Source organism: Protomyctophum parallelum (assembly GCF_964188405.1).
Source record: "Protomyctophum parallelum genome assembly, chromosome: 12".
Taxonomy (NCBI): Eukaryota; Metazoa; Chordata; class Actinopteri; order Myctophiformes; family Myctophidae; genus Protomyctophum; species Protomyctophum parallelum.
The window spans coordinates 37956209-37981234 of NC_139712.1; the positions used below are offsets into that span (position 1 = coordinate 37956209).

The following is a 25026-nucleotide window of genomic DNA, read 5'->3' on the forward strand; positions in this document are numbered from 1 at the left end:
ATGTCCACCCGCCGTAACCATTCCCAAAATTAAAAACACACCTGGAGCGCAACAACTCTTTCCAAGACCCGCTATAATAAAGTCTTTGAGTAGAAACAACTGTTGGCTTCACAGTACCGTTAGCACACCTAATGGGGGCCCCACTTTTTCTGCTCCCACAAATTGGCAATCTTTAATATCTATTTAAGTTCTTCTACCAAACCAAACACGGGGTTTCTCTTCCAAGTAACTGTGCACAATGTAACTAGCTCTAACACAACTCTACTGACGTCACACAGGAAGCTAATCTGGCTCTATGTCATCACACACAGGAAACACACCCGGTCTGTACAGCAGTTCAAATAGGCCCACCTGTGAGGAGAGAACCAAAGATGAGATGAAGGGAAAGGAAAGGATACACTGCAAAGAATCCGCCGTGTTTATTTGACTGCGAGAGTTCCAGCACACACCGAGTTAAACTAACACTCTGGATTCTTATTGTGTGGACATGTACACTGTAAATGCAAAGGCACAGACAGCATGTAAAAAAGAAGAAAAAAAAGGAAAAGAAAGACGCAAGAAGTAAGCGAGAAAAAGGTGTGAATCTAGTGAATGGTCGCACAGTTGCGGGTCACACACAGTGGCTTCCAGTGGGGTTATTTGAGCTCATACTGTAGTTCACACAGTCAGATAGGTCAGTGGTTCTCAGTGGGATAAGGACCCCCAGTGGGATAAGGACCCCCAGATGATATGATTTTTTCCTACTGGGACCCTAGCCTGGTAAACCATCCTTAGTCTTAGCTTGCTTATAGGGATGCACAATATAATCGGTAGCATAATCGGAATTGGCCATATCGGTATCGGATTAGACTCAAAATAAAATTCACCAGCTAAAAAAAAAGAAACATAAAAATGCAAAAGTGTCTAGTACCGCTAGTCTAGAACAAAAGTCAAATCAAATATGATGTAAAATCTTAAGTAAAAATAAACTTACACATCGTACTCATCTCATTCAGTAGTCATTCAGTTGTGAAAACAGTCACTTTGAAAAGTGTATAGGCTATTTATTGATTGATCGAATACTTTATATAACAGGCCTTTGGCCAAGCCCCTTCCATTGTGGTCCTCTGTATAATATCGGAATCGGCAGATATAATCGGAGATTGGATATCGGTCATAATTTCATAATCGTGCACCCCTACTTGCGTATGATCCTCAATGACTATTTCTATATATTTGCTGTATTACCATGTTGTTCTTGCTTACTGCAAATCGCTCTGGATTAAGAGCATCTGCTAAATGCCTAAATTGTAAATTGTGTTAATTTAACTCTGAGAGCGTAGCCTACAGATGCAATCAAATGGACCCATGTGTGTACTCTCAGAGTTACAAACCCGTAACTCCTCAAGGACCCCTGGGGGCCCCCGGTGGACCTCACTTTGAGAACCACTGAGATAGGTCCAAACCCAAGCGCTACCTGTGTGAGTAAGTGCCCTGAGGAGCCCAGGCACTACGGGACCCCAGCCTTGACATTGGCACTACCGTTGGAGCTAAGGGATTAAGAAATGCCATGGTTATGTGCTTATTACACACACAAAAACATACATGGAATGTAAAACAAATAGGGGCATGGAAGGAATCATGAGATCTAGATAGCATGTTATTTAGACAGATTCTAGGTGTATTGTTTACTTGGTATATACTGTAGTTCAATGTAGGCCTACAGATCTTTTTTTTTTTTTTATTGTTTATGGTGATTCTAGGTTTACCCGTGATCCTAGGTTAATGAGGTACTACACTGTCTCTTTGCATTTGATGTGTGTGTTTACCTTGCTTATTCTAAATGCCTAAATTGTAAATAGTAAAGCCACAAAAAAGGGCACATACATACTTTTAATCACGAGTTATCCTAACAAAACCAGTCCCTGTGATACTGTGGTCCAGTAAAATCTCAATAAGGGGCAGTGAGATATGATTTATTCCATGTCAATATAAGAGTATGAATGAATGGCATGTCACAGTGAAAAAAACATATCGCCGCTGTCGGGCAGAAACCTTGTATCTCCATATTTGTTTTATTATATTTTATTTATAGTTTTATAAATAATACAAAAAAATCAACCAATAACAACATAGGATCCATTGGAGCACAGATTATTTTTTCAATTTTCTGAAAAGAGATTTGGACGTACAAAGTTTTCACCCAACAGTGACGATAAACAAACATGATCAATGACATGAATGAAAACAATGATTGGGAATTCAGGTATCAGGTCCCATTACAGTGGCCATTAGGCCACTGTAATGTACTGTAGTGTACCTGCGCCCGCTAGCGTCTCTGAGCACAGCGGCGCCCGGGTCCACGGCGCGCGCCTCCAACTCCTGCACCTCCTCCAGGAGAGACTTCCTCACAGTGCGACGCCCACTGCAAAAGAGACGCAGGTTCATCACACGGACAGGAGGAGAGCTGGTACGCAGACACGTATACATGCAAGATGCAACTTTAATGATCCCAGAGTTTTATTTTATTTTATTTTTGTGTTGATTTGTTAATAAAAGACAAGTAAGTAAGACAAGTTAATTGATTCCCTTCTAAAAGAGATGTGTGCTGTCAATGTAATAATTGCAAAGAAGATAGTCAATAGTTGCAGCACACACACACACACACACACACACACACACAAGGTGATTGTGTGCTACTCACGCGTTCCATGCAAAGTCCATGAGAAGACAGGCAGCGGGCACAAGGATCAGGCCCAGCCAGAAATACCAGCACTGGAACACCCTGCCAGCCTGCACAGAACAAACACATGAGGTGCGTCAGATTCACATACTGTACAGCATACGGTTTTCCAGACATTAATTGCGTGATGGAAACGAACATTTCAACCATGGTCTTGTGTATATGACGAACATCGATGGCAACTGAGCGACATGTAAAAATAGCAAAAGCTGGAAGTTTATTCTTTATTATGTGAAATCACAGACGTTCTGTAACTACGTAATGTGGTGTTAATGGTCGAGCATGAATACCAGCGTTTATGACATACTTATTCCAAAAACTCAGCGAGACCTCAAAATGAGTAACTTCATTTAACATTACACATCGTCACCTTCTTAAAATAATGGCCTATGTCATTCTTAGGTTTTTCAGAAAACAGAAAAAAATGAAACAAAAACTATATGATGTTTAGGCCAATTTGTGTTTTGACTTGGACAATAGTAAACCTGACTTAGGCCAATTTATTTGTGGAGTAACTGACTACCGGTACTCCAGAATTAGCCAAAACAAATGGCCCATGTCACATTGTCCTTGACTTAGGCAAAATAAAATGGCCGGCTATAGGTCACACTCTTGACATTGGCCATTATACTACTGGGGCAGCGACAGCATGATCCTTTCAATAGGGATATACAGTAGGTGAGTTTACCAGAGGTGGCTATAATGTCACGAAGAGATGAGATTTAGGCAAGAAATAAAATGTTCCTGGGACTCATCTCAGCTGCACACATCACCCATAGGACTTCAATACTGACGCTCCAGAAATTAATATAAGTGAGTGACTGCACTAAGTACGGCTGTGTGTCAGTCTAGTCCACTCCAGCTGCAGTCAGCCTTGATGACCTTTAACCCTTGGTCTTAGCCTGTCTCTCTGGGGGTTAATCACGCTCCTAACTAGTGTCCCAATCTGTCTCTTCCACTCTATCTCCAATCAAGTCTTTCTCCATGACATATCTCTAGGCAGCTAGCTCTTTGCTTGTCCCTACCTGTCAGTCACGGCCAGTGCTTTAATTCCGTCTTCCTACTTATTGCCTATACAATTTCTCCTTTGTCGATTGTTTCAACCACTTTCAACCTGGCTGCCGTCCCTATTTTGGGCATGTCGTAATAGGCAAAAGAAAATACTTTACAAGCTCCCAACGCCATTGCGCCACGTTGCGAGTTTGTATTCTCGCCATTCGTCGTGCGCTGATGTATCTAGGGCTCAAGTGGTTAAGCCAAGAGTTAGCTGTATAGTATTTCATAAGCTTAAGTCTTGAGTCTCTAGACATGAAGCTTACTGTATAAGTCAACGGTTGTAAAACACTTTATTCCCATGCAGCATGACCTCTGTAATTGGGACTATATAATAACTGATATATCATGTGGTTTCTCCATCCCAGGTCCAGAGATAGAGATAGGTCAGGCTGGTGACTCAGAGTCTGCTACAGCTGATATTCAGTGGGGAAATCTCAAAACTCAACCGAAAAAAAGGCATTAAGTCTTCCTGAGACAGCTGGAAACACAACTATGGTACAGACTATATTACACACACACACACACACACACACACACACACACACACACACACACACACACACACACACACACACACACACACACACACACACACACACACACACACACACACACACACACACACACACACACACACACACACACACACACACACACACACACACACACACACACAGTGTCTGTGAGCAACACCTACGTACAATGAGACAGACTGAGACAGTTTTGGATTAACACCCACAGCACTGTGCATACATCATACACACAATACACTGGGAAATAGGCTGCGTAAGCACCTTGGACTAGGCATGCTCGCCGTAGATTGTCTCTGTTTTGTCATATCCATGGACACACTGTCGGCCTATCAGCCACTGCACAAACCACCACAAATCACACAGCGCCAGAACGCTGTGCTGTATTCATTTCTGTCTGTCTGTCTGTCTGTATCTCATTCTTTCTTTCCTCATCTCTCTCTCTCTCTCTCTCTCCCTCCATAAAAAAATAAAAAAATACGTAAGCACGATTTGACTTTTCCATTGCCTGTCCCTCTATGGCCAGATGGAAACATATGGATGGAGACCGCTGGAGGTAATAGGGTTGTTAGAGAGAATGGGGGTGAGTATCTCTGACCAGTCGCCAGTTGGACCATAGCAGCTGCAGAGTTATTTGACCGCATTCCTGATTTCTGACACAAATTGAATTAATAGGCCAGGGGGTGGGGGTTGAGGGGCGGTGGGGCTGAGACTGCCTGATGAGCAGCCCTCCTTTCACTCGACTCACAGTGGGGGACCCCCCCCCCCTCTCCACTCTCCTCCAGCACAGTGGTGGACACTGCCCTCCAACGCCCCCGACCCTCCTCCAGGGAACACCACACCCACTCTGGGACAATCAAGGGACTTCACGTACACCTTTCTTACGCTTGATTGACCCTTGAACATACAACAACCCGCCCCCACCCAACACACACAGACACACAGCGGCAGCAGCACACCCTCTTGAGTCAACACCTCCAGAGTGGGCCGTAAAAGCCTGGGGCTCGGGTGACAGCACAGCAGGTGCAAGGAGCCTGGAGATGGGGGCTGGCCGGGGGGCATAAATCTCCCCCGGGGGAGGGGGGGGGGGCTCCAGCCGTGCCGACATGGAACACCCAGGAGGAAGCGTCAGACAGGCGCCTGGTACCCGGCAACCCGGGAGGATGGAGAGGAGAGAACAGAAGACGAGTGGCATGTGTTAATGGAGACGGGACTTGCCTGGCCTAGCATGTCGGGGGCGATGGGGATCGATGGCCAGATGGCCGAGTAGACGGCGAAGAACAGCAACCAGAGAATCATACTGCCCCAGACCGCTAGATGGGAGAACTACAGCAGAGACAGAGAGAGAGAGATGGGTAGAGAAGGGAGGAAGAGAAGAACAAAGTAATAGCAACAGAGAGAGAGAGAGAGAGAGAGAGAGAGAGGAAATGAGAGAGAAAGAATGAGGTCAAATAGTTACACACACACACAGTCTGAATATAGACAACCTTGTCGATGAGACTTCCTCCTGTATTTTTGCCACTATGTATCCCGCTGTAAGGGGACACTGTGTGAATTCCGGCGGGACCCCTCTTCATTACCGGGGGGGGGACAGCTGAGCGGACGGGGGGTGTCAACGCCCCTCCGTCTGCCCGGACAGTGGACATACGTTGAGATGGGCACAACACATGGTTACGCCCAACCCACAGTCAGCCATGTGACCACAGTCAATGCATTGTCTTGGCTAGCTATGAAGATGACAAGCTAGCTGCTAAACTGTAGTCTTCTTTATATGATACGGACACAGTGCCAGCTTTACAATGCAAGTTACAGTGATTATTGCGGGCTAACACTGTATACTAAGATTATGATCTGTAATGCATTATGAACAGCAGGATTATAAACATTTATAACATATTATAAAAGCGCTAATGATGCATTATAGACCCGACCGTAACACATTATGTGCCCTTTCATCCTTTCAAAATGGCGACCCAGGGTGCCCACTTTTAGACCCACAATTATATTTTTATTTTTACAAACACGTCCACAGACGTCCTGGGCACTACATGCGGTAATTCCTAGGACGTCTGAGGACGTCTTGGGCACAAATTACATGTACAGTCTTACCCAATTAAATGAACAATCAGTCTTATGATTAAACTAACTGCTGATTTAACAAGCAAGAATGTTGTGCAGGAGAGTGGGCCGACATGCGCTCTTACCCTGGTCCAGGCGGTGGTCTCCATCCCAGCCTTCAGACACACTGTGACCACCACGTACTACACACAGGCAGAGAAGACACAGAGAAATCATCAACTAAACATAAACGGAGGGCCAGCCTGGTGAATCAAGGGATTATACCTCTTTTTTTTTTACTTTGTTTTTATTCAAAGTTTTCTTTTTATTTTACACACCAAATAATAAAGAATAAACAAACACAAGTCAAACATACGAAACAATGAAAACTAAAAACAGTACCTCTTGTTAGACAAAACAAAACAGTGGGGTGTAGAGTGTAGACTGAGGAAGACTAGTGTTTGACACATACTGAGCCAGTATCAAATTTGTATTCTCATGAGGTGTTTAAAGGCTGGTAAAAGCTTGTTATTAAGGTATGGTAACAGCTAGCCATTGTTTACCCATCTTCAAACTGTATCTAACCTGCAAGGTTGTGACACTATGGCGTTGACAGAATCTGTCCACAGAAATATTAAACGCCACAAACATACAGACGCACAAGGTTGAAAACAATACCAGCCACGCTATCACGGCTGGTAACAAACATCTGCTGTAAACAACGTAATCAACACTCAGAACACACACACACACACACACACACACACACACACACACACACGCACACACACACACACACACACACACACACACACACACACACACACACACACACACACACACACACACACACAACAGGGATGCTTACAGTGTAGACCATGTTTCCTACAAACAGGTAGTCATTTCCTTTGCCGTTGCTGAAGGGAGAGTCTGTGGGGAACACAAACAAAGGTCTAGAGATGTACTGTATGGAGGTTTAATAACAAGCTGCACAAGGAAGTTAATGAGTGTTAATCAGGCAGACTTCCTTACCGTGCTCTAGCATTTTGAGCGGAAACCAAAAGAGTATTATAGAGTGAATCAGTGCGTTGCTGATACACTGACCCCAAAACACCTGGAGAGAAAAAGACACACAGTAGATAGAGGGAGAAAGTCAGTGCACACCATTGCCAAGGTGCACACGCACACGTACACATGTACACAGCCGCATATAAGCACACACACAAACAGAAATGCCTCACAGTTACACAACTGGCACTGTGTCCTTGCCATCACCACCAACAACTGCCCTCCTGTGCGTGTGCACGCACACGGCACACGCACACGCCCACGCGTCTGCCCTCTAAAAATGAAAGACTTCCTTATTCGGGGCCTATGAATTTAATGAAAGTTGCCGTGGTGACGTGTGAGCCTCCATGCCAGTCCTGTTTACCCGCTGGACTTCCAAACAAGTTGCAGCCAGGCATCATCAGCCAGGCATCACTCAATCATCATCGCACATGCAAACCACAAGGCACAACAAGTCAAACACAGAGCTGAAATGAATAATGATTTAATTTTGGCTTTGGGTGTAAGCCATGGATATATCCAGTGTGTGTGTGTGTGTGTGTGTGTGTGTGTGTGTGTGTGTGTGTGTGTGTATTACTATACTTGTGAGGGCCAAATTTCTGTCATGCTCGGTTCTCCTCAGTGGCTAGAGCAATTGACCTGAATTTGCACACGGGCATTGACCATTATCATTAGCATATGCACCCAACTGCAAAGCCAGTTTTTCACGTTCCCAAATTGTATGCCGTTTATTAGCAGGTTTTTTTGTCAACAGTATGTCTGTCGCCGTGTGTCTGTCACTGTGTGTGTGTTCGATGTGGGTCGACAACACGGCGCGTCTGAGCTGTGATTGAATTCTTTCAAGGGGTCTGTGTGTGTCTGTGTGTTCGTTGTGGCTTTGCAATGCAGTGACTGACAGGAATGCGTCTATAGCATTAGAAGGAGTGTGTGTGTCTGTGTCTGCGTGTGTGTGTGTGTGTGTGTGTGTGTGTGACCGTGTGTGTATGTGTGTGCTCGCTGTGGGTCCGCGACGGGTCGCGCGTGTGCCTGCGTGTGTGTGTTAGTGTTGGAACTGTTGCAGACTACCTTGTACAACCCAAAGTCTGCAAATACTTTTGACGTGTGCACATTCCCCGGTATGATAATCTACGACTGCATGTCCATTGGACATTTCCATAAACACACCCTGACAACACAACACAGCTACTTTCACCAATTGTTCATGACATGGACATGTTATATTATTTGTATTACATTACATATTGGTGCTCCTTACATTTTGCAGGCTTCTCCTACATTTCCTCTGGTGCTCCTAAATTGCTGCGAGCAGCCGAGGACCAGAGCTGCCAAGTACAAAGTTACTTTCAATCCCCGATATACTGTGCACACACAGCGCATAACCCACACTCTGCACACACACTGCTCATAGAGCGTCGCAGTCCGGCCCCCCAACGAGTGGCTCGGAAGATTTTTCCCATAGACGTTTCAGAAAGTATTTATTTTGTCACCATCTGGCTTTGTCCGAGGCATACAGGTCTTTAAATAAATACTTTCTGAAACGTCTATGGGAAAAATTTATTGGAAATGAAAGGGGGCGGGACTGCGACGCTCTACTGTATATCCCTGGACGGTTATGGTATGGACTACTGTAGCAAGAAAAAAAAAAAAATATGGTTAAAAGACATTTTTAGATTTAGTATTACAATTGAGAAAAGGTTTAAAGGTTTTAAGGTTTCGGGATTAGACTTTTCCTTAAATGTGTGAGCTTGTAGATCTGCTATTTTTAGGCAATCTGCCAGCTATTTTCAATGCCATCCTCAAAAGTATATTAATACATTACAAAACCTGTGTGTGTGTGTGTGTGTGTGTGTGTGTGTGTGTGTGTGTGTGTGTGTGTGTGTGTGCGAGCGTGCGTGCGTACCTTGGTATTGAAGCCCTCGGCATTCTGGGTGATGCGGTATAGCTGGGGGAATCGAAGCATGTTCTGTTGGCTACAGGGACGGTCAAAGATCCCCAGGGTGAAGGGAGGCAGTGCAGTAAAGATCTGGAAAACACACACATAACAACATGATCACATGATAACGACATGGTAATGTGTAGGTTGTGATGGCCAGAGTCACAATTGACTCTTAATTGACTAATTGGATAATTAACAGGCCATCACCACTTAACGATGATTGACACCTGGTATGCCAGTGGACCAATTTCTATGAGTCGCAACTACATTTTCACTTTTTATGTTTCCTACATTTTGATTTTTAATAATTATTCCAAATGATTTTTCCAAAGGTTCAAAAACGTTTATGAATTGAATTGAATAAATACAAAAACCAAAGACATTTCATAAATTAAAAAACACGTAAGAAATAGTGAAAATAGCAGATCTAGAAGCTGACAACGTGGCGCTAACTGACACGTTGTGAGATTGTAGATCTGCTAGTCTCACTAGCTTGGGTCCCGGGCAAACATTTAATTTCTCTTCTGGGTCTCGAGCTAAAAAGTTTGGAAACCACTGATGTACAGTATGCCACGATCCCAAAGGCAAACAGCGTGCACTCTCACATGCACACGAGCCGGCGCTTGTTATGCGCTGCTTGCCCGATCCATGTTGCAATCAGAGCGACACCGTCAGGAGGAATTCCAGCAGTCCCAGAGACGGAGTGCTGGAGGGCTTGCAGTCAAATGTAAAAGTCCACAGCAGAGAGTGAAGATAGACCAAGACACATACAGGTACACCCACACACAAACCTCCCTGGCATGCAGTGATAAGAGCACAAACTGAATCCAGAGAGATAGAATGAGAGATACCAGAAGGGAGAGAGAAGCATGACAACTCAAATGGCAACTCAAAGGTGAGAGGAGGGGGGAGAGTCAAAGAAAGAGAGAGAGAGAGGGAGAGAGACAAAGGGAGATAGAAGTGAGAGAGGCGTAAAGAGTCCTGGAGTGTTAGAGAAGAGCATAAACTCACCACATTGTAGAGGCCTATACACCAGCGCTCAAACAGGATCTGTCCAGAGAAACCGTTCACAAAGGCGAACCAGAGCTATAGCACAAACAGAGGGATGAGAAGGGATGAGTGTGACAATAGACCACACTAGGGAGACAGTGACAGAATGAGTACCCCAATTGTGTGTGTGTGTGTGTGTGTGTGTGTGTGTGTGTGTGTGTGTGTGTGTGTGTGTCAACAGCATCAGTAGTAATCTCAAACAAGATTATGTCATTGAAGGAAGGTTTCTTAACTGTCCACGGCCCGCCTCAGAGACACAGAGCGAGTAGACCGAAATGGTGCCATCTTATAATGAGCATTAATGAGGACCAATTACAAGAAGATAAGGTTGAAAATGGGCAAAGTGCCCCATTATTAATTTCCGTGAATGCAGCTCATGTCGAAGTGTGACTCTGGCTTGAGGCAAAACTTTCAAAACAGTATATACAGTACTACAGCAGACAGTGGCTGATCTGTGAGCTGATAGTTGGAGTGGGGGGTGTCCCATTCCTGGGATATACAGTGGGGAGCACAGAGCCTTGGGGGGTGAGGTCAGAGACACAAACACTCACTAACATGCTCATCATTACTCATTGACACCGTCTCTGGTAAGTGGACGTCTACAACCCCAAAGTGAGATGGTAATGGAAACAAATGTATACAAAACACAGCAGTGGCTCAGGGGTAGAGTAGCCGGTAGAACGGCCGGATGGGAAACCTGTGAGGTTTCTAGTTCGATCCCGGACTCCCCTAGAGTGTCCTTGAGCAAGACGCCGATGCATTGGTTTCCTCCGCCATTGGTGTGTGAATGTGTGTGTGCTGTGTGTGAATGGTGTGAACGTAATGCACAATGTGTAAAGCGCCTTCATACCCCCCCCACGAATATGAAGAAAGTGTAAAATGGCCGTCGTGTGAATATGGTAAAACAGTTCTGCACCTGCTGTCATCATTAATGTCCGACAGACAAGGAGTGTGGAGGGGCACTGCAGCTGACAAATGCGCATAAAAACACACACACACACACACACACACACACACACACACACACACACACACATAAAAGAGACGAAGACAAAGTGCTCAACCCTTGGATTCAAGGTCTCGCCACTTCTGATGTGCAGTGTGCACACGTTTTCTGTGTATGTGTGTGTGTGCACACGAGTGTACGTTTGTGTAATAGAGACAGAAAGCAGACACCGGTGGGGCACCTCATCCATCATTGTCAAGCAAGTCGACAAACAGCTGCAAAATGTCTCTGTTAATGTAACTGTGTGTGTGTGTGTGTGTGTGTTGTGTGGGACAGATGGGGGCACGGTGGGGGGGGATCCTACCTCTATAATGTAGAGCACCACATTCTTATAGAAACAGTAGAGGATGCATTTGGTGACACGGTTGTAGCTCCAGGCTCCGTGGACCAATAGCAGCTTCTCTAGGTAGCAGAACTGCCAATCACACGGAAGGCAGAGAGAGAGAGAGAGGGAGATAGACAGAAAAAAATGGAAAATATTAATCATATTTAATATAATTTCAGATAAAAGCCAAATTGCAAACAGAAAGAAAGAGAACATTTCTACCGTGAGAAGAAAAGCTAGCAGTGATAGAGAGAGATAAGTCGTAGCAGATACCCGAGGGGCAAGAGATAAATGTAGAAAGTCAAATTAGTCGAGAACAGACGTGTGTGTGTGTGTGTGTACACACACGTGTGCATGTCTGTGTGCATGTGTGTGTGTGTGTGTGTGTGTGTGTGTGTGTGTGTGTGTGTGTGTGTGTGTGCGTGCGTGCATGCGTGTGCGTGCGCCTGCACGTGTGTGTGTGTGTGCGTGTGTGTGTGTGTGTGTGAAAGAAAAGCAGATTGTTAGATTCCAACCACTCCTGAATACCTCACCTCCGCTCCCATGCTCTCCTTTGCCCACAGACACACATGCAAATAATCAACTTGGTTGCGCTACCAGCAATAATCTGTGGAATGGATGCTATTGCAGCTCCCTGTGTGTGTGTGTGTGTGTGTGTGTGTGTGTGTGTGTGTGTGTGTGTGTGTGTGTGTGTGTGTGTGTGTGTGTGTGTGTGTGCATGCGTGCGTGCGTGTGACTGTGTGTGCAGATTCTTCATTTGTCTTACCGAATACACAAAATCCCAACCAAGTGTATGAAATCCCCGAGGCATTATGCATTATTGACTTTATTTTACTGTACGCGTTTTTCCGAAGAAGATGAACCACATACTGTAAGTAATGGGATTCTACACGCCTGTGTCATGCATATGACACATCTGTATGCACATTCTGTACGTTCATAACAGGTGGACATCTTGTGCTGCATAACTACAGTATACACATTTTTCATTCACATTGGTCATTCATGTTGTGCAACACTTCTGTAAATTATACATTATACATTTGTGCCCCTTCTGAGCCGTGTGAATATTCTCTGCATCTAAACAAGACTGCAAGGACTTTTTTTGACTGTGTTTGACTGTACTCTGTTGGTGTTTTTACCTTCATGTTCAATAAACTATTCAATTAATTATTTGTTGTGTATCGACCACTTTCCTTAGTTACAGTATGTAATGAGGCTACACATTTTCAAATTCAACGTATTTTATTCTGTTACAGGCTGCTGGAATACCAAAACTAACCCCTCTGTGGATAATGCTGTATGTGAGTCACCATGTCAGAATTGACTTGTCTGCATATAAGTACATGTAACTACATGTAACTACACTACTGTACATACTGTACATACATATACTATATTGTTGCTGTCGGGCAGAAATCTTGCATCTCCAACTGTCTTCATAAATTAACACCCCACTACTTAATCGTTTGTGCCAAAGACCACCTAATCCCCACTGCCCATGATCACTGTTGATGCATTATGTGAATACATTTTATATAGTATTGTAATGCATCTGTGTATATTATGTAATGTTTTATTGCTGTAAACTGACTGCCACTTTGCTACTGACAAATTTCCATTCTATGTAAATTTAGTTAGTTGCTGCGACAGTGAGGTCTAGCCAACACCAACTCGGGATTCCTGTGTAAATTTAATTGACTATGTAAATTTAATGGACCAACTCGGGATTCCTATGTAAATTTAATGGACCATAAAGTTTTCTTTATCTTTAAATATACTGTATAAGGAATGGTTTTGGACATACGGAATGGGGTTTCCACACGACAGCGACACTACACTGCACGCATTATGCACGGATGAACTCCAAAACGCCAAACTCCAAAACTCTTTAAAACTGAGCTCCCTGCCATCCTTTGGTCAATTCAAAGGAATGCTCCAGAATATTTTTCACCATGATTGCTCCTGATTCAATTGATCTATTTTACTGATGGCTGTTCTGTATAAAGTTCCTTTGTAATTTATCCTGATTTATAATGTTGTTTGATGTATTGTTTTTTTACTGTATTTTGTGTATTGTAAACCTCGGCTACATTGAAAATGAGGGCTTGCCCTCAACTGTATTCCTAGTATAAATAAAGGTGATGATTATGAAGTGTACAGCTTGACTTTACTGCGTGCCCCACCTGTGCTATGGAGTAGTCGGAGGAGTTAGTGGCCTGCATGCCCTCGTTGCCACTGATGCCCACTCCCACGTGAGCTGTCTGAATCATGCCCACGTCGTTGGCACCGTCCCCAATGGCCAGCGTGATGGCCTTCACATGCTTCTTCACCATGTCCACTATCTCCGACTTCTGCAGCGGGGACACTCTGCGAACACACAGGGGGAGGATATACCGTATAAAGTTTATGTCTGGACCAGAGAGAAAGAATAAGAGACTATAAATCAAGGCGTAAGTAAAGGGAACAGATGGACAACAGAGAGGCGCACGCATGCACACACGCACACGCATACAGACAGAGGTGGTGTTTGTATAGTGGTTCTCACCAGGTAGGAAACCATGATTCACAGCACTGCTAAGGCTCTGGAGAGCTTAAGCCTTGTGGTAGGGTTGTGTGTGTGTGTGTGTGTGTGTGTGTGTGGCAAAGGCACAATGGTGGGACTGTGAATATGCTCAAAAGTCATCATCAGTGTGTGCCAAGTACACGTGTTTTATCTGTCTGTCTAAATATACTAATATAATATACAGTGCACTGTAGTGTATACTGTATGTCTGTGACTCCCTCTAAGTTAGAGGGAGGCACAGAGGCTTGTGTGTTAGAGGCTCTAACACAATGCATGTGTGTGTCGTTATACGTGTGTGTCTGTCTGTGTACATGAAGGTCCCAGAGGTACTCCACCCTCTTGACCTGCATCACCCATCGTCTCTCTCCAGAACCGGTTCTGTCTCTCTTATGAAGTTATGACAATGAAAGTGTCTTTTTGTTACACATCGTTGCTTGGGGCTCGGTGACAGGAGCCTGCTGTTGTGTTGAATTACCCGTTATGTCACAGTCTGTCCATAGACTGCAAAAAATAATACTTTATCGTTCAACTTCGCCGGGCATCCGGGTGGTGCCCATTTCCCTATTCTACCACCAAATGTGGAACGCCCCACCACCAGCCATCAAACTTTGCGACTGCCTAGTATCGTCATTCAAAACCACCCTAAAAGAGCACCTGTCCAGTGTCCGCAAATTGTAACAGGACCTAGATAAGTCCTCTTATAGCTTGCCACCAGAGAATGCCGTCAGGAGGAAGTAGAAAGAGGAGGAAAAGGAGAAAGATGAAAAACAGGACGAGGAGGAAGACAAAGGAGAAATGCAGGAGGGTCCTTCAGAAGAGCTTTGCAGATCAAAATTCATATTCACCCATTTAGACCTGAGGCAGATTCTACAATTCCTTTATAGACCAATAGTTCTCCCAAGACTTAAAAAAAAAAATCTAAAATAGAAGATGTACAAGCTCGCATGTGGTTTCTGGGCATCTGGTTAGGATGCCTCTCGGGGTCTCCCTAGGGAGGTCCTCGAGGCACGCCCCACTGGGAGGAAACCCCGGGGCACGGCGGGGCAGACCAAGGCACAGTTGGAGGAAACACATCGACTCGGAATCCCCCATAAGGAGAGGGAAGTCTGGAGCTCTCTGGTGGAGCTGTTGCCCCCGCGACCAGACTACGGATAAGCGGTTGAAGATGGATGGATGGATGAATGGAAAATCTCAGCACGGCACAAAGTGACACACTGTGATCTTGTATATCTGCTATTTTTTTAATAGCCAATGCAAGAATCTAAAATGACACAGATTCTTTCCTGGTTTTAACGGGTTAAACTTCGAAGTCATGTGTCTCTAATTCACATACAGTGACTGAGGTACATTCCCTGGCTGGTACTAGATGTTAATTCGGCATTTCCTTTGGAACCAATGGCATGTCATGATCATGTTGACCTACCCAGAGAAATGGAACATCAGAGGTGGCTTGCCTTCACACCAAGACTTGTGCAACCAACTGACAGTTGCAGAATGCATGCAGTAAAATACATGCCTCGAGTCGTGTTCAGTTTCATCACTAACATTTTGGATGTCCTATCCTGCATACTGTACAGTGCATACAGTACACACACACACCTGAGGCAAGCAGGAAGCCTAAGGGTCATAAAGATTGGTCTGTTCTGCTGTGAATACATAAGTAGGATCGTGGCCCGGTCAAGCTGAAACCACAGAGCTGGGTGGTCCCGCTTGTCCTCCTCATACGTGCACACACAGTCACACACATACATGCACACAGGATATTTCCAGGGGAAACCCTCAGAGAGAAACTTAGCCTCTGTAACCAGGGCTGAAGGATGGGATGAGTTGTGACTCTTTGTTGGTGTGTGTGCGTGTGTGTGTGTGTGTGTGTAAACTCCTAAACTCCTCCTATGATCTTCGCAAGCGAAGAATCAGCCATTGTGTGTGTGTGTGTGTGTGTGTGTGCGTGCGCGTGCATACTTGTCTGTCTGTACATCCGTCTCTCTCTGATCTCTGTCTGGGTTGTGTGTGTTAAGTGGTTTGTAAAGATGAAAGTCTTAATGCGCTTCATGGTGAAAAGGGGAAGAATATAAGCTAACTAAAAATCCCTCCTTTAAACAAACACTTGTAAGTATGCCTGGCACCACAGCCACTGACACATCACACACACACGCCCGCACGCGCGCACACACAAAACGCTTCATTTACACCTACTCAATACAATTATATTTACTGGATTATGCATACAGACAGACCAGCCATTGGTCTGTCTGCCATTGGGCAACATGCTTCGTTGCCCCCCCCCCCCCCCCCACACACACACACACACAGTGTAAGACCATTTCTCAGCGACACCTCTTCACATTAAAAGCTTTGGTCCATTAAGCACATTGTTAACAGTACAGTGCTGTGCTCACACACACACGCACACAGCAAGAGAGCCCAGGCAGGTTGGGTGGTGAGCCGAGGTAGAGAGATGAGAGAGAGGGGGGGGGGGGGGGGGGGGGGGGGGGAAAGAGAGACAAAGAGAGAGATAATGAAAGAGGGGACTTACGGAGGGATCTAGGTAAGAATAGAAGGTGAGCTGGAGGCCATGATTTGTATAAGAGACCTCGGAGACCTGAGTCCGGATATGGCCTTTATGCAAAGGGAGCGTCAATTACCCTAGTCGTCCTGACACACGCACACGCAGTCACGCACACACACACGCACAGGAACTTTCACACGTGCACGCACGCGTCGCACAGACAAAGCCGAGTGGAAACTCCTATGCTAACATCCCAGCTGGGGCTGAACAAAACGTGACCAAAAAAGGACAGCCACAGTAAACATTCTATGAGCAGAGAGCACAGTAAAGTCCTCAGTGTTCATTTACAGTAACACAACGGACCCTTCACGGCAGCGCTTCTCACATTTAAAACCTTGAGAGTTCTCAATCTCAGCCCACCCATCTGACCCCTTAACACCAAAGTGGGAGCGCCGCATGCATATTTAGAGCAAGTTCATTTTAATTATCAATCAATTGTGCTCCGGCGTGGTGATCAATGGTACTGACAATCATACTATAATTCTAACAATGTCTGTGTGTGTGTGTGTGTGTGTGTGTGTGTGTGTGTGTCTGTGTCTGTCTGTCAGAAACACTGTCATAGCTCCACACTGCCTGCACCAAATCACTCCCACTTTTCACACATAATTTACCATAATAATATGGAGGGCGTAACGAAGCCCTTTTTCGATTTTACACATTAATGATTAATAATGAATTTATTAGTGAATTAAAAATGCAAAAACGCACCCAGGGCGCAGTACCCCCCGTGGCCACAGGGCGGCAAAACTCCTCTCCCCGGAAATCACATGTCACCAGTGTCACAAGTGAATTGCATTTTGGGACGGTCACTGATTAATACTGGGACACAGTTTTCCGCGCAACATCTGTTTCGACACCACACTGTCCGCTCCCTCCTCACCACCTCCTTCGCCGTGCCGTACACATGAGCTACTGCACGCAGCTATACTTTCGCAACGCACGTGTGTGTGTGTGTACTTTCGACACGCGCGTGTGTGTGTGTGTGTGTGTCAGTGTGTGCATGTCTCGCTAGCTTTGCAACGCACGTGTGTGTGTGCGTGTCTCGCTACCTTCGCAACGCACGTGTGTGTGTGTGTGTGTCTCGTTACTTTCGCAACGCACATGTGTGTGTGTGTGTGTGTGTGTACTTTCGCCACGCGCGCGCGTGTGTGTGTGTGTTTCGCTACTGCTTTTAAAATAGTAACGGGGGTCTCATGTAACTCAGACAGCGTATACAATTGACCCATTTACACTCTCACATTTAACAGACATACAAATGCCATTCAATGCGGGGGCTCTTCACCTTTCAAATGTCTCCACGTATATTTGTTACATCTGTGTGTATACAAATATATTATACAAGTTAAAATGAAGAGCAATTAAATATATTTATGGGGGGAAATTGTCCATACAACGGGTAAGGACTAGTAGTATATAATTTCCTATTTATCAGTATCACAATGAAAACCCATTTATTTTAAGGTTTTAAAGATTACGGCATTATATTTTTTCTTTTGTAAGATTAATGTTATATTAAAATCTTAATGTTTTGCCAATTATTATTTGCAGGCCCACTTGCAATATCCTCACAGCCCACCAGTGGGTCCTGGCCCGCGGGTTGACAACCACTACTTTATGGGTGTACCGTATTAGGGTCAGGTCCATTGTTTTGTTAATCCATTTAGACCTGAGACGAGATTCTACCAATGTCTTCTAAATCATAACAGTCTTCTTTCTTTTCTATGTCAGTGGTTCTCAAACTATTTCATGTCAAGGACCCCAAAAATTTGCCGGCGACCCCCCATCTGAAAATATGTTGTTCCAGGGACCCCCCCCCCCAGAAGCAAAGATTTGAGTTAAAAACATTTGCTGTGAAAGCACATATTCAAAGATTTGCCCCACATTTTCTCTAAAGTTTAAAATAATGGTTAAAGTGGTTTAAAGCTAAGGTGACACGCAGATGCGTTCCCAGTTTGCAGGTGTGCGCACGTGCGCGTGCGTGTGCATCCATTCCGGGGGAAACAACGGTTATGTGAGTCATGACTTTGACATTTCCAGTTCCACGCAGCATGTGGTGTATTACATTACCCCTGCTGAGCGGCATGCCATTCTTTTATCGTCCCCCTTCATTTACCGGGCCCAGAGCAGGCGGCAGCCTTTACAAACAACAGCACATGCACTCACACCACACTCTCCTGCGTGCACACGCACATGCACACCCACACACGCATGCACGTGAGTGTGCATGCGTGTGAACAAGCTACTAGCTTGTAAACAAGCTACTATGTCCCAACGTTACGTGCTCCTCTGAGTCCTCTCAGTGGTAGTCTAAACTAAAACCATGCATCTTGAACAACACTGGGATTATTTATGGTACCTGCAGCAATAGGTGAGTAATTACTTTTATCTATGTTGGATGTTTGTTTTGGTTTGGTTGAGCTGCTAACAAACGTCCTCCTTGAGCTGCTTAACGACTACCCTGTTACAAATACTATAATAATATAATGTCTGTGATCTTTATCTTTTGCATCTGCCCGTGTGTGTGGGAAGCATAACATTGTGGCAGAGTAGAAACTTCCGTATGCACCGGACCCCCCCAACCCCCCTCCCCAGGTTATTTTATTAAATTAATTACAAACGAATGGTTCGGATTTTCGCTTTTCGAGTCCTAAAAAACACACACACACACACACACACACACACTTAATCCTGCATATGCCAAGGTGAGGTTCAAAGTGTGTGGCTCATGAGTCCATTGAGCCTTTCTGAGTGACTCGGGTGAGTGTGTGCGTTTTGATTTCCTCAGACTCAAAAGGAAGCAAATCAAACAGCAGATCATTTCAGAAATTCTGTTAACAAAAGGACATCCTCCTCCTCCCACTTATCCTCTTTTATAGCTGCCTGCTCCTGGCTCTGGCATGTGAGTACAAGGTGTGTGCACTGTGTGTGACTGTGTGTGTGTGTGTGCACTGTGTGTGCGTGCGTGCCATGCATTCAACTGTACCTGCAGCAGATGACAGCTTTGCAGGACAGGGCCAGGTCTAGGAAGGCCTGGCGCAGCTCGAAGGACAGGGCGTACTTGAGCGTCTGACCATCCATGATCAATGCCAGCTCGTTCTCCTTCCTCAGAGAGTCGCCCAGGGACGCACAGTGAGCCGTGAGGGAGTCACGTGTGGCCTGAGAGAGAGAGAGAGAGGCAAAGCGAGGGAGAGTTAGATACACATTTACAAAGTAAGTACAACTTTAACTAAGGAGGAAATACTACTTGAAATCTGACCTGCTTACGTACTGTAAAAGTAGAGTGCAACATCCACCATCAACTCCTGGTACTTAATAGGAGAAACTAGCCCAAATTTATAAAAATCTATTCATTACCAGCTGCAGTCCTGTTTTTATGTATGTGATGTATTGCCATGCTTTTTGTTCTTGCTTAATGTAAATCGCTCTGGATTAAGAGCGTCTGCTAAATGCCTAAATTGTAAATTGTAAATTGTTTATTTTATGATATGACTATCGTTTAACAGCAATGATGGGCCTGCACAATAAAGAATGTCACCGACCACACTTGTAATACGATCTGACAATAAAGATTGATTCTGATTCTTTATATAACGTATCATTTCCATTGCCGCCAAACCTTTGCCATAACCTCTAACCTTATCCACACTCTGATCCCAACACTAACCTTAAAAAAAAGTATTTTCCACATGAGGTCTGGCTGTTTCTGTTATAGTGGGAATATTTTAACCACACAACAAGAAGGTAGATCTCACGTTCGCACACACACACACACACACACACACACACACACACACACACACAAGCACGCGAGCAAACACAACAATTTGTTGAAATGTCAAAAATGTTGCTGTTAAATCAAACGCATATGTTGGTGGTTGCTGGTTATTTCATGTGGTGCTTTCATCTCTATGGGAATGAGCTTGCTTCTGTGTACACGCAGTGAGTAAGAAGAAAGTCAACTTATTATATATATAATAGTGCTGTCAGGCGATTACATTTTTTAATCGCGATTAATCGCATGATTTGTGTAGTTAATCGCGCGATTAATCGCAAAACCTTTTTTGCTCTAAATTCAATGATGAACTGAAAGAAAACGCTGTATTGTAGAGATGCTCCTAACAGGTTTGACAACATTGAATGTTACTTTTTTTATTTACCTTTTTTCCACGTATGAAAAGACAAGTGCAATGTGAATAGGCCTATTTAATTTATACAAAAGGAGAAGAGAGAGAGAGTAATGTGTTTGTGGCTCAAACTTTGTCTAATATTGTTTTAGAGCAGTGGTTCTCAAACATTTTCATGCCAAGAGCAAAGGACCCCCAATATTTTTTCAATCTACAAAGATAATCCCAAAATCGCTTATAAATTAAATTAAATTACTTACTAATCGCTTATTTGGCAACACTGGCCAGAAACGACCAGTGTTGCTTATTTTTGTCTTATTTTGTATAGACCTAGGTGGCTTGTTTCTGCCATAGAGTTATACTGGCAACACCTCTGGGCTGGCTTCTAGCTAGCTGGTGCGGTAGCAACACCACTCGTCTCTCTGTGTGTACTGTCAGTCCCAGCTCCGTGACTGGGAGATGGGACTGTGGACAGTCTGGAATAGAACTTTCTGTTACAATTAAAACCATAAAAAAGTACCACACAACTGAAAAGTATCGAGACTGTGACCGCAAGTTAGAAACGTGTGTGGCTATAACGAGGCACAGCTGTTTACAATGCGATGCAAAATTAACAGCGGGGGTTTTGCTTTTGGACTCTATAGAGCACCGAAGTCTGACGTCACTTTCAGTAGAGGGCGTCAGTCCCCAGGTTCATGTATTTGTTTAGTTGCATTGAAATCACCATAGGAGGAGTTTTAGATTGATTCATATAAGAACTGTGTTTGAAAAATAAACATGTCATCCCGGCCGCTTCACTCACATGGATATGAAGAATCAACTGACTGAGAGAAAACGCTAATGTTACTGCTGCTGAATTAGTTAGATTTTCGCTAGAAGCAGACTGTATCATATATGAGTGACTGACTGTTGCAAACGATACAGAGACACCTCCCTGACAATAACGCCGAGACAGCTTGTTTATTTTTGGACCACAACGCTTATAGTAGACGATATTAAGATCACCCCATGTTATTCTCCATAGAGAAACTACTTCCGTGAACCAGGGGAATCGTCGGGATGAGCGAGTTACGTCAGGACTTCGGTGCTCTATATGGATGAATTGCACAGACACGACACGACACGAGCAAAACCTTTGTGAAATGTAAATGGAAGGCTGTTACTCCACTTAAAACATCCTAACAAGGGGTCTGGGAAGGGAGTTTTTTTTGATTGATTGATTGAAATATTTATTAACAGTTTGTAGAATTTACAGTACATTTTAAGCACAAACTCAATACAAAGACTGTCAACTGTGAGTGGACGACCCAATTAAGCATTACACTTGTTTACAACAGGGTCCACATTGTTCAATTCATCAAAACATTTAAAGACATACAGACATTTAGAGACATACAAATAGACATTTGCATTGCAGGAACCAATATTCCTCAACATCCCGCCTGCCAATCGCTGTGCTTTTTTTTGTTGCGTTAATGCGATAAAAAAATTAGTGCCGTTAATAAGGTGTTGCGTTAATGCATTAATAACGTGTTAACTTTGACAGCATTAATATATAATATATATATATATTATTAACACACTTCTTTCTTCTAAGCAAGCTATTGTATTGTTGTAATGTAATGTTTATTATTGTTTATTATTATATGTTTATTATTGTATTGTTGTAATGTAATGTTTTATTTGTGTCTAAAATGAGATGCTCTCAAGGAGCTATCCTCTCAATAAATTCAAACCAAATTTAGATATCCTAACTCTGAACTTAACCCTAACTGATCCAACCCTAAGAGGCACACGCCTAACTTAACTCAATGTCTGCCAAGGACTTAATTAACTGCTTTTTTTGATACTCCCACAGCGCCAACGACGTCTTTTTCACACGTGTATAACATTGGGCAAATAATAATAATACAAAAATAAAAATAAAATAAAAAAATGTATAGAAACTGGCGCTCAGGTACATTTTTGCGCCCCCTATTGGCGATGGATTTAATCACTTATTCTAACCTTAATCTAACAAATACATGCCTATTGCCTAACCTTAACTCTCACCGTATATCTAAACATATCCTCATCCTAACATAATGACCATAATCTCATTCTCAGAGTACTTGAAATCAGGGTAAAATCTAATTGAGACATGACATTTCCAATGAACTGGTTTGATATGTAAAATGTGTTTGTCCCTGAATTCAGTTGTATGTACAGTAATTGTACACAGTATGAGGCAGGAAGGTCGAAAGGAGACAGACAGTCACATAAACAGAATGAGAGGATGAAGGATACAGACCAAGGAGTAGAAATCACAATGTTGTGAAAGGGTATCCACAATGTATCAATCATCTCCCACATCACTGTGTGTGTGTGTGTGTGTGTGTGTGTGTGTGTGTGTGTGTGTGTGTGTGTGACTGTGTGTGTGTGTGTGTGTGTGTGGGGGGGGGGGGGGTGGTGCAGTCGTTTGGGGCAATTTTGATGGAGATGTTGATAATGGAGGAAAAGGAACTAATAGAGAAAATAAACAACCCAGAGAGATGTAATGAGAACCACGTGGAGGAGTAGGCACGCTACCACACACACGCACACACACACACACACACACACACACACACACACACACACACACACACACACACACACACACACACACACACACACACACACACACACACACACACACACACACACGCGCAGCAACATTTAGTCTCCAAAATTAAATTGTAATTGTTGCAGAGGTTTAAGGACCTTCAAGAATGCAGAAAGCATTGTTTCCTGCACATGACGTCTGACCTTTTGTCAAACACACCTGCAATCTGTTAAGCCCAATTTATACTTTGTCGTACGACGGTCGTCCAGGACCAAAAACAACCAATCTATAGTAATAACATTGATATAGGCTATTGCTTTATAGCAAAGACACAAAAAGTGCTACCTACTTAATAGTACTACTTTCACTTGCTTTTGAGAAAAGGTACACCAATCATACAGCATAAATTATGTGTACAGATGTCACATATTAATTCCCTGTATTTTGTGAAGAGCATGAGATGAATGAGAGGGAGCCATTAGCATTGAGACCAGTGAGCCAAGAGTGGAGATAAAGACGGTGAATCCCCATAAACAGAAGGTGGTCCTACTATATTTTGTAAACTTCAATACTGTCAAGCATCTGCAAGAGGCACCAGTAATTATACCCTGTGAAAAGTTGGAGAAGAGACATTTGTTTTCAGAGAGGAATCGGTAGCTTACTGTATGCTCAACTGCTTGCTTTTATAAACATGCACAGTAACAAAATTGTGTTAAGTGTAGCAACAAAAAAGAATCCCGCACACTGTATTCACAAATAGCAAAAGAAAAGAAGGTATGCCTGATGAATGTCAGAGCGACCAAAATATTGTTTCATTAAAGTTTTTGGCTGTAGGTGAAGAGTGTACGGGATTCCCTATTTTGCTCTTCTCATACAGTATGTTGTACTCCTACGCACCTATCCTCTGAAGTAGGTTTGCAACACAACTTTTTCTACTGTGTAAAAATGGCCCCACAAGACTGTGGCCCACTAAGCATTATACTCCAACTCTACACGTTGCCGACAGATTCAGCTGCGGTGCTCTGAATATATTGCCTAGCATCCCTATTCTGAGGGTGTACAAGCTCACAAGCTCAGATTTTCAAGCACATCTAACAAGCTCACAACACAGCAGATCTACAATGCACTGCTGTGTCAGCTTATAGCCGGGCCTAACATACTATATGTAACACTGTAACAGGGTGGGGGCCTAAAAAGCCCATGGGAATCCCGTCAGCCAAGTACAGGGTTTAAATGGTTAAAACCCAGTGTTGGGGAAGTTGGGGAAGGAATTATAGTTATAGTTACTAAGTAATCTAAAAAAGTAATTTGTTACTTTACTTTACATTAAATTATGAAAGTAACTACTTTAATTTACTTTACTTTACTTTAAATAATAATAATATAAAAAACGATTTAAAAGAAGGTTTTTTGTTCTGTCGCACAGTAAGAG

At 43.7% G+C, this 25026-nt stretch overlaps 1 protein-coding gene across 7 annotated transcripts in view; it reads right to left on the reverse strand.

Annotated features, from left to right (window-relative positions):
* atp8a2 (ATPase phospholipid transporting 8A2) overlaps window positions 1-25026 on the reverse strand; it is a 74415-nt gene that overhangs the window by 4736 nt on the left and 44653 nt on the right. For 6 of the 7 annotated variants that reach the window (XM_083778046.1, XM_083778044.1, XM_083778045.1 and 3 more), the window contains 11 exons: window positions 19870-20042; window positions 13938-14121; window positions 11731-11841; window positions 10382-10456; window positions 9335-9457; window positions 7399-7480; window positions 7235-7296; window positions 6513-6569; window positions 5527-5634; window positions 2684-2772; window positions 2300-2404 (listed from right to left, as the gene is read on the reverse strand). In XM_083778046.1, coding sequence (XP_083634172.1) covers window positions 2300-2404; window positions 2684-2772; window positions 5527-5634; window positions 6513-6569; window positions 7235-7296; window positions 7399-7480; window positions 9335-9457; window positions 10382-10456; window positions 11731-11841; window positions 13938-14121; window positions 19870-20042 — 1169 coding nt within the window. Of the gene's footprint in view, window positions 1-1456; window positions 1530-2299; window positions 2405-2683; window positions 2773-5526; window positions 5635-6512; window positions 6570-7234; window positions 7297-7398; window positions 7481-9334; window positions 9458-10381; window positions 10457-11730; window positions 11842-13937; window positions 14122-19869; window positions 20043-25026 lie in introns of all 7 variants that reach the window. The other variant, XR_014570037.1, reaches the window with a different exon arrangement.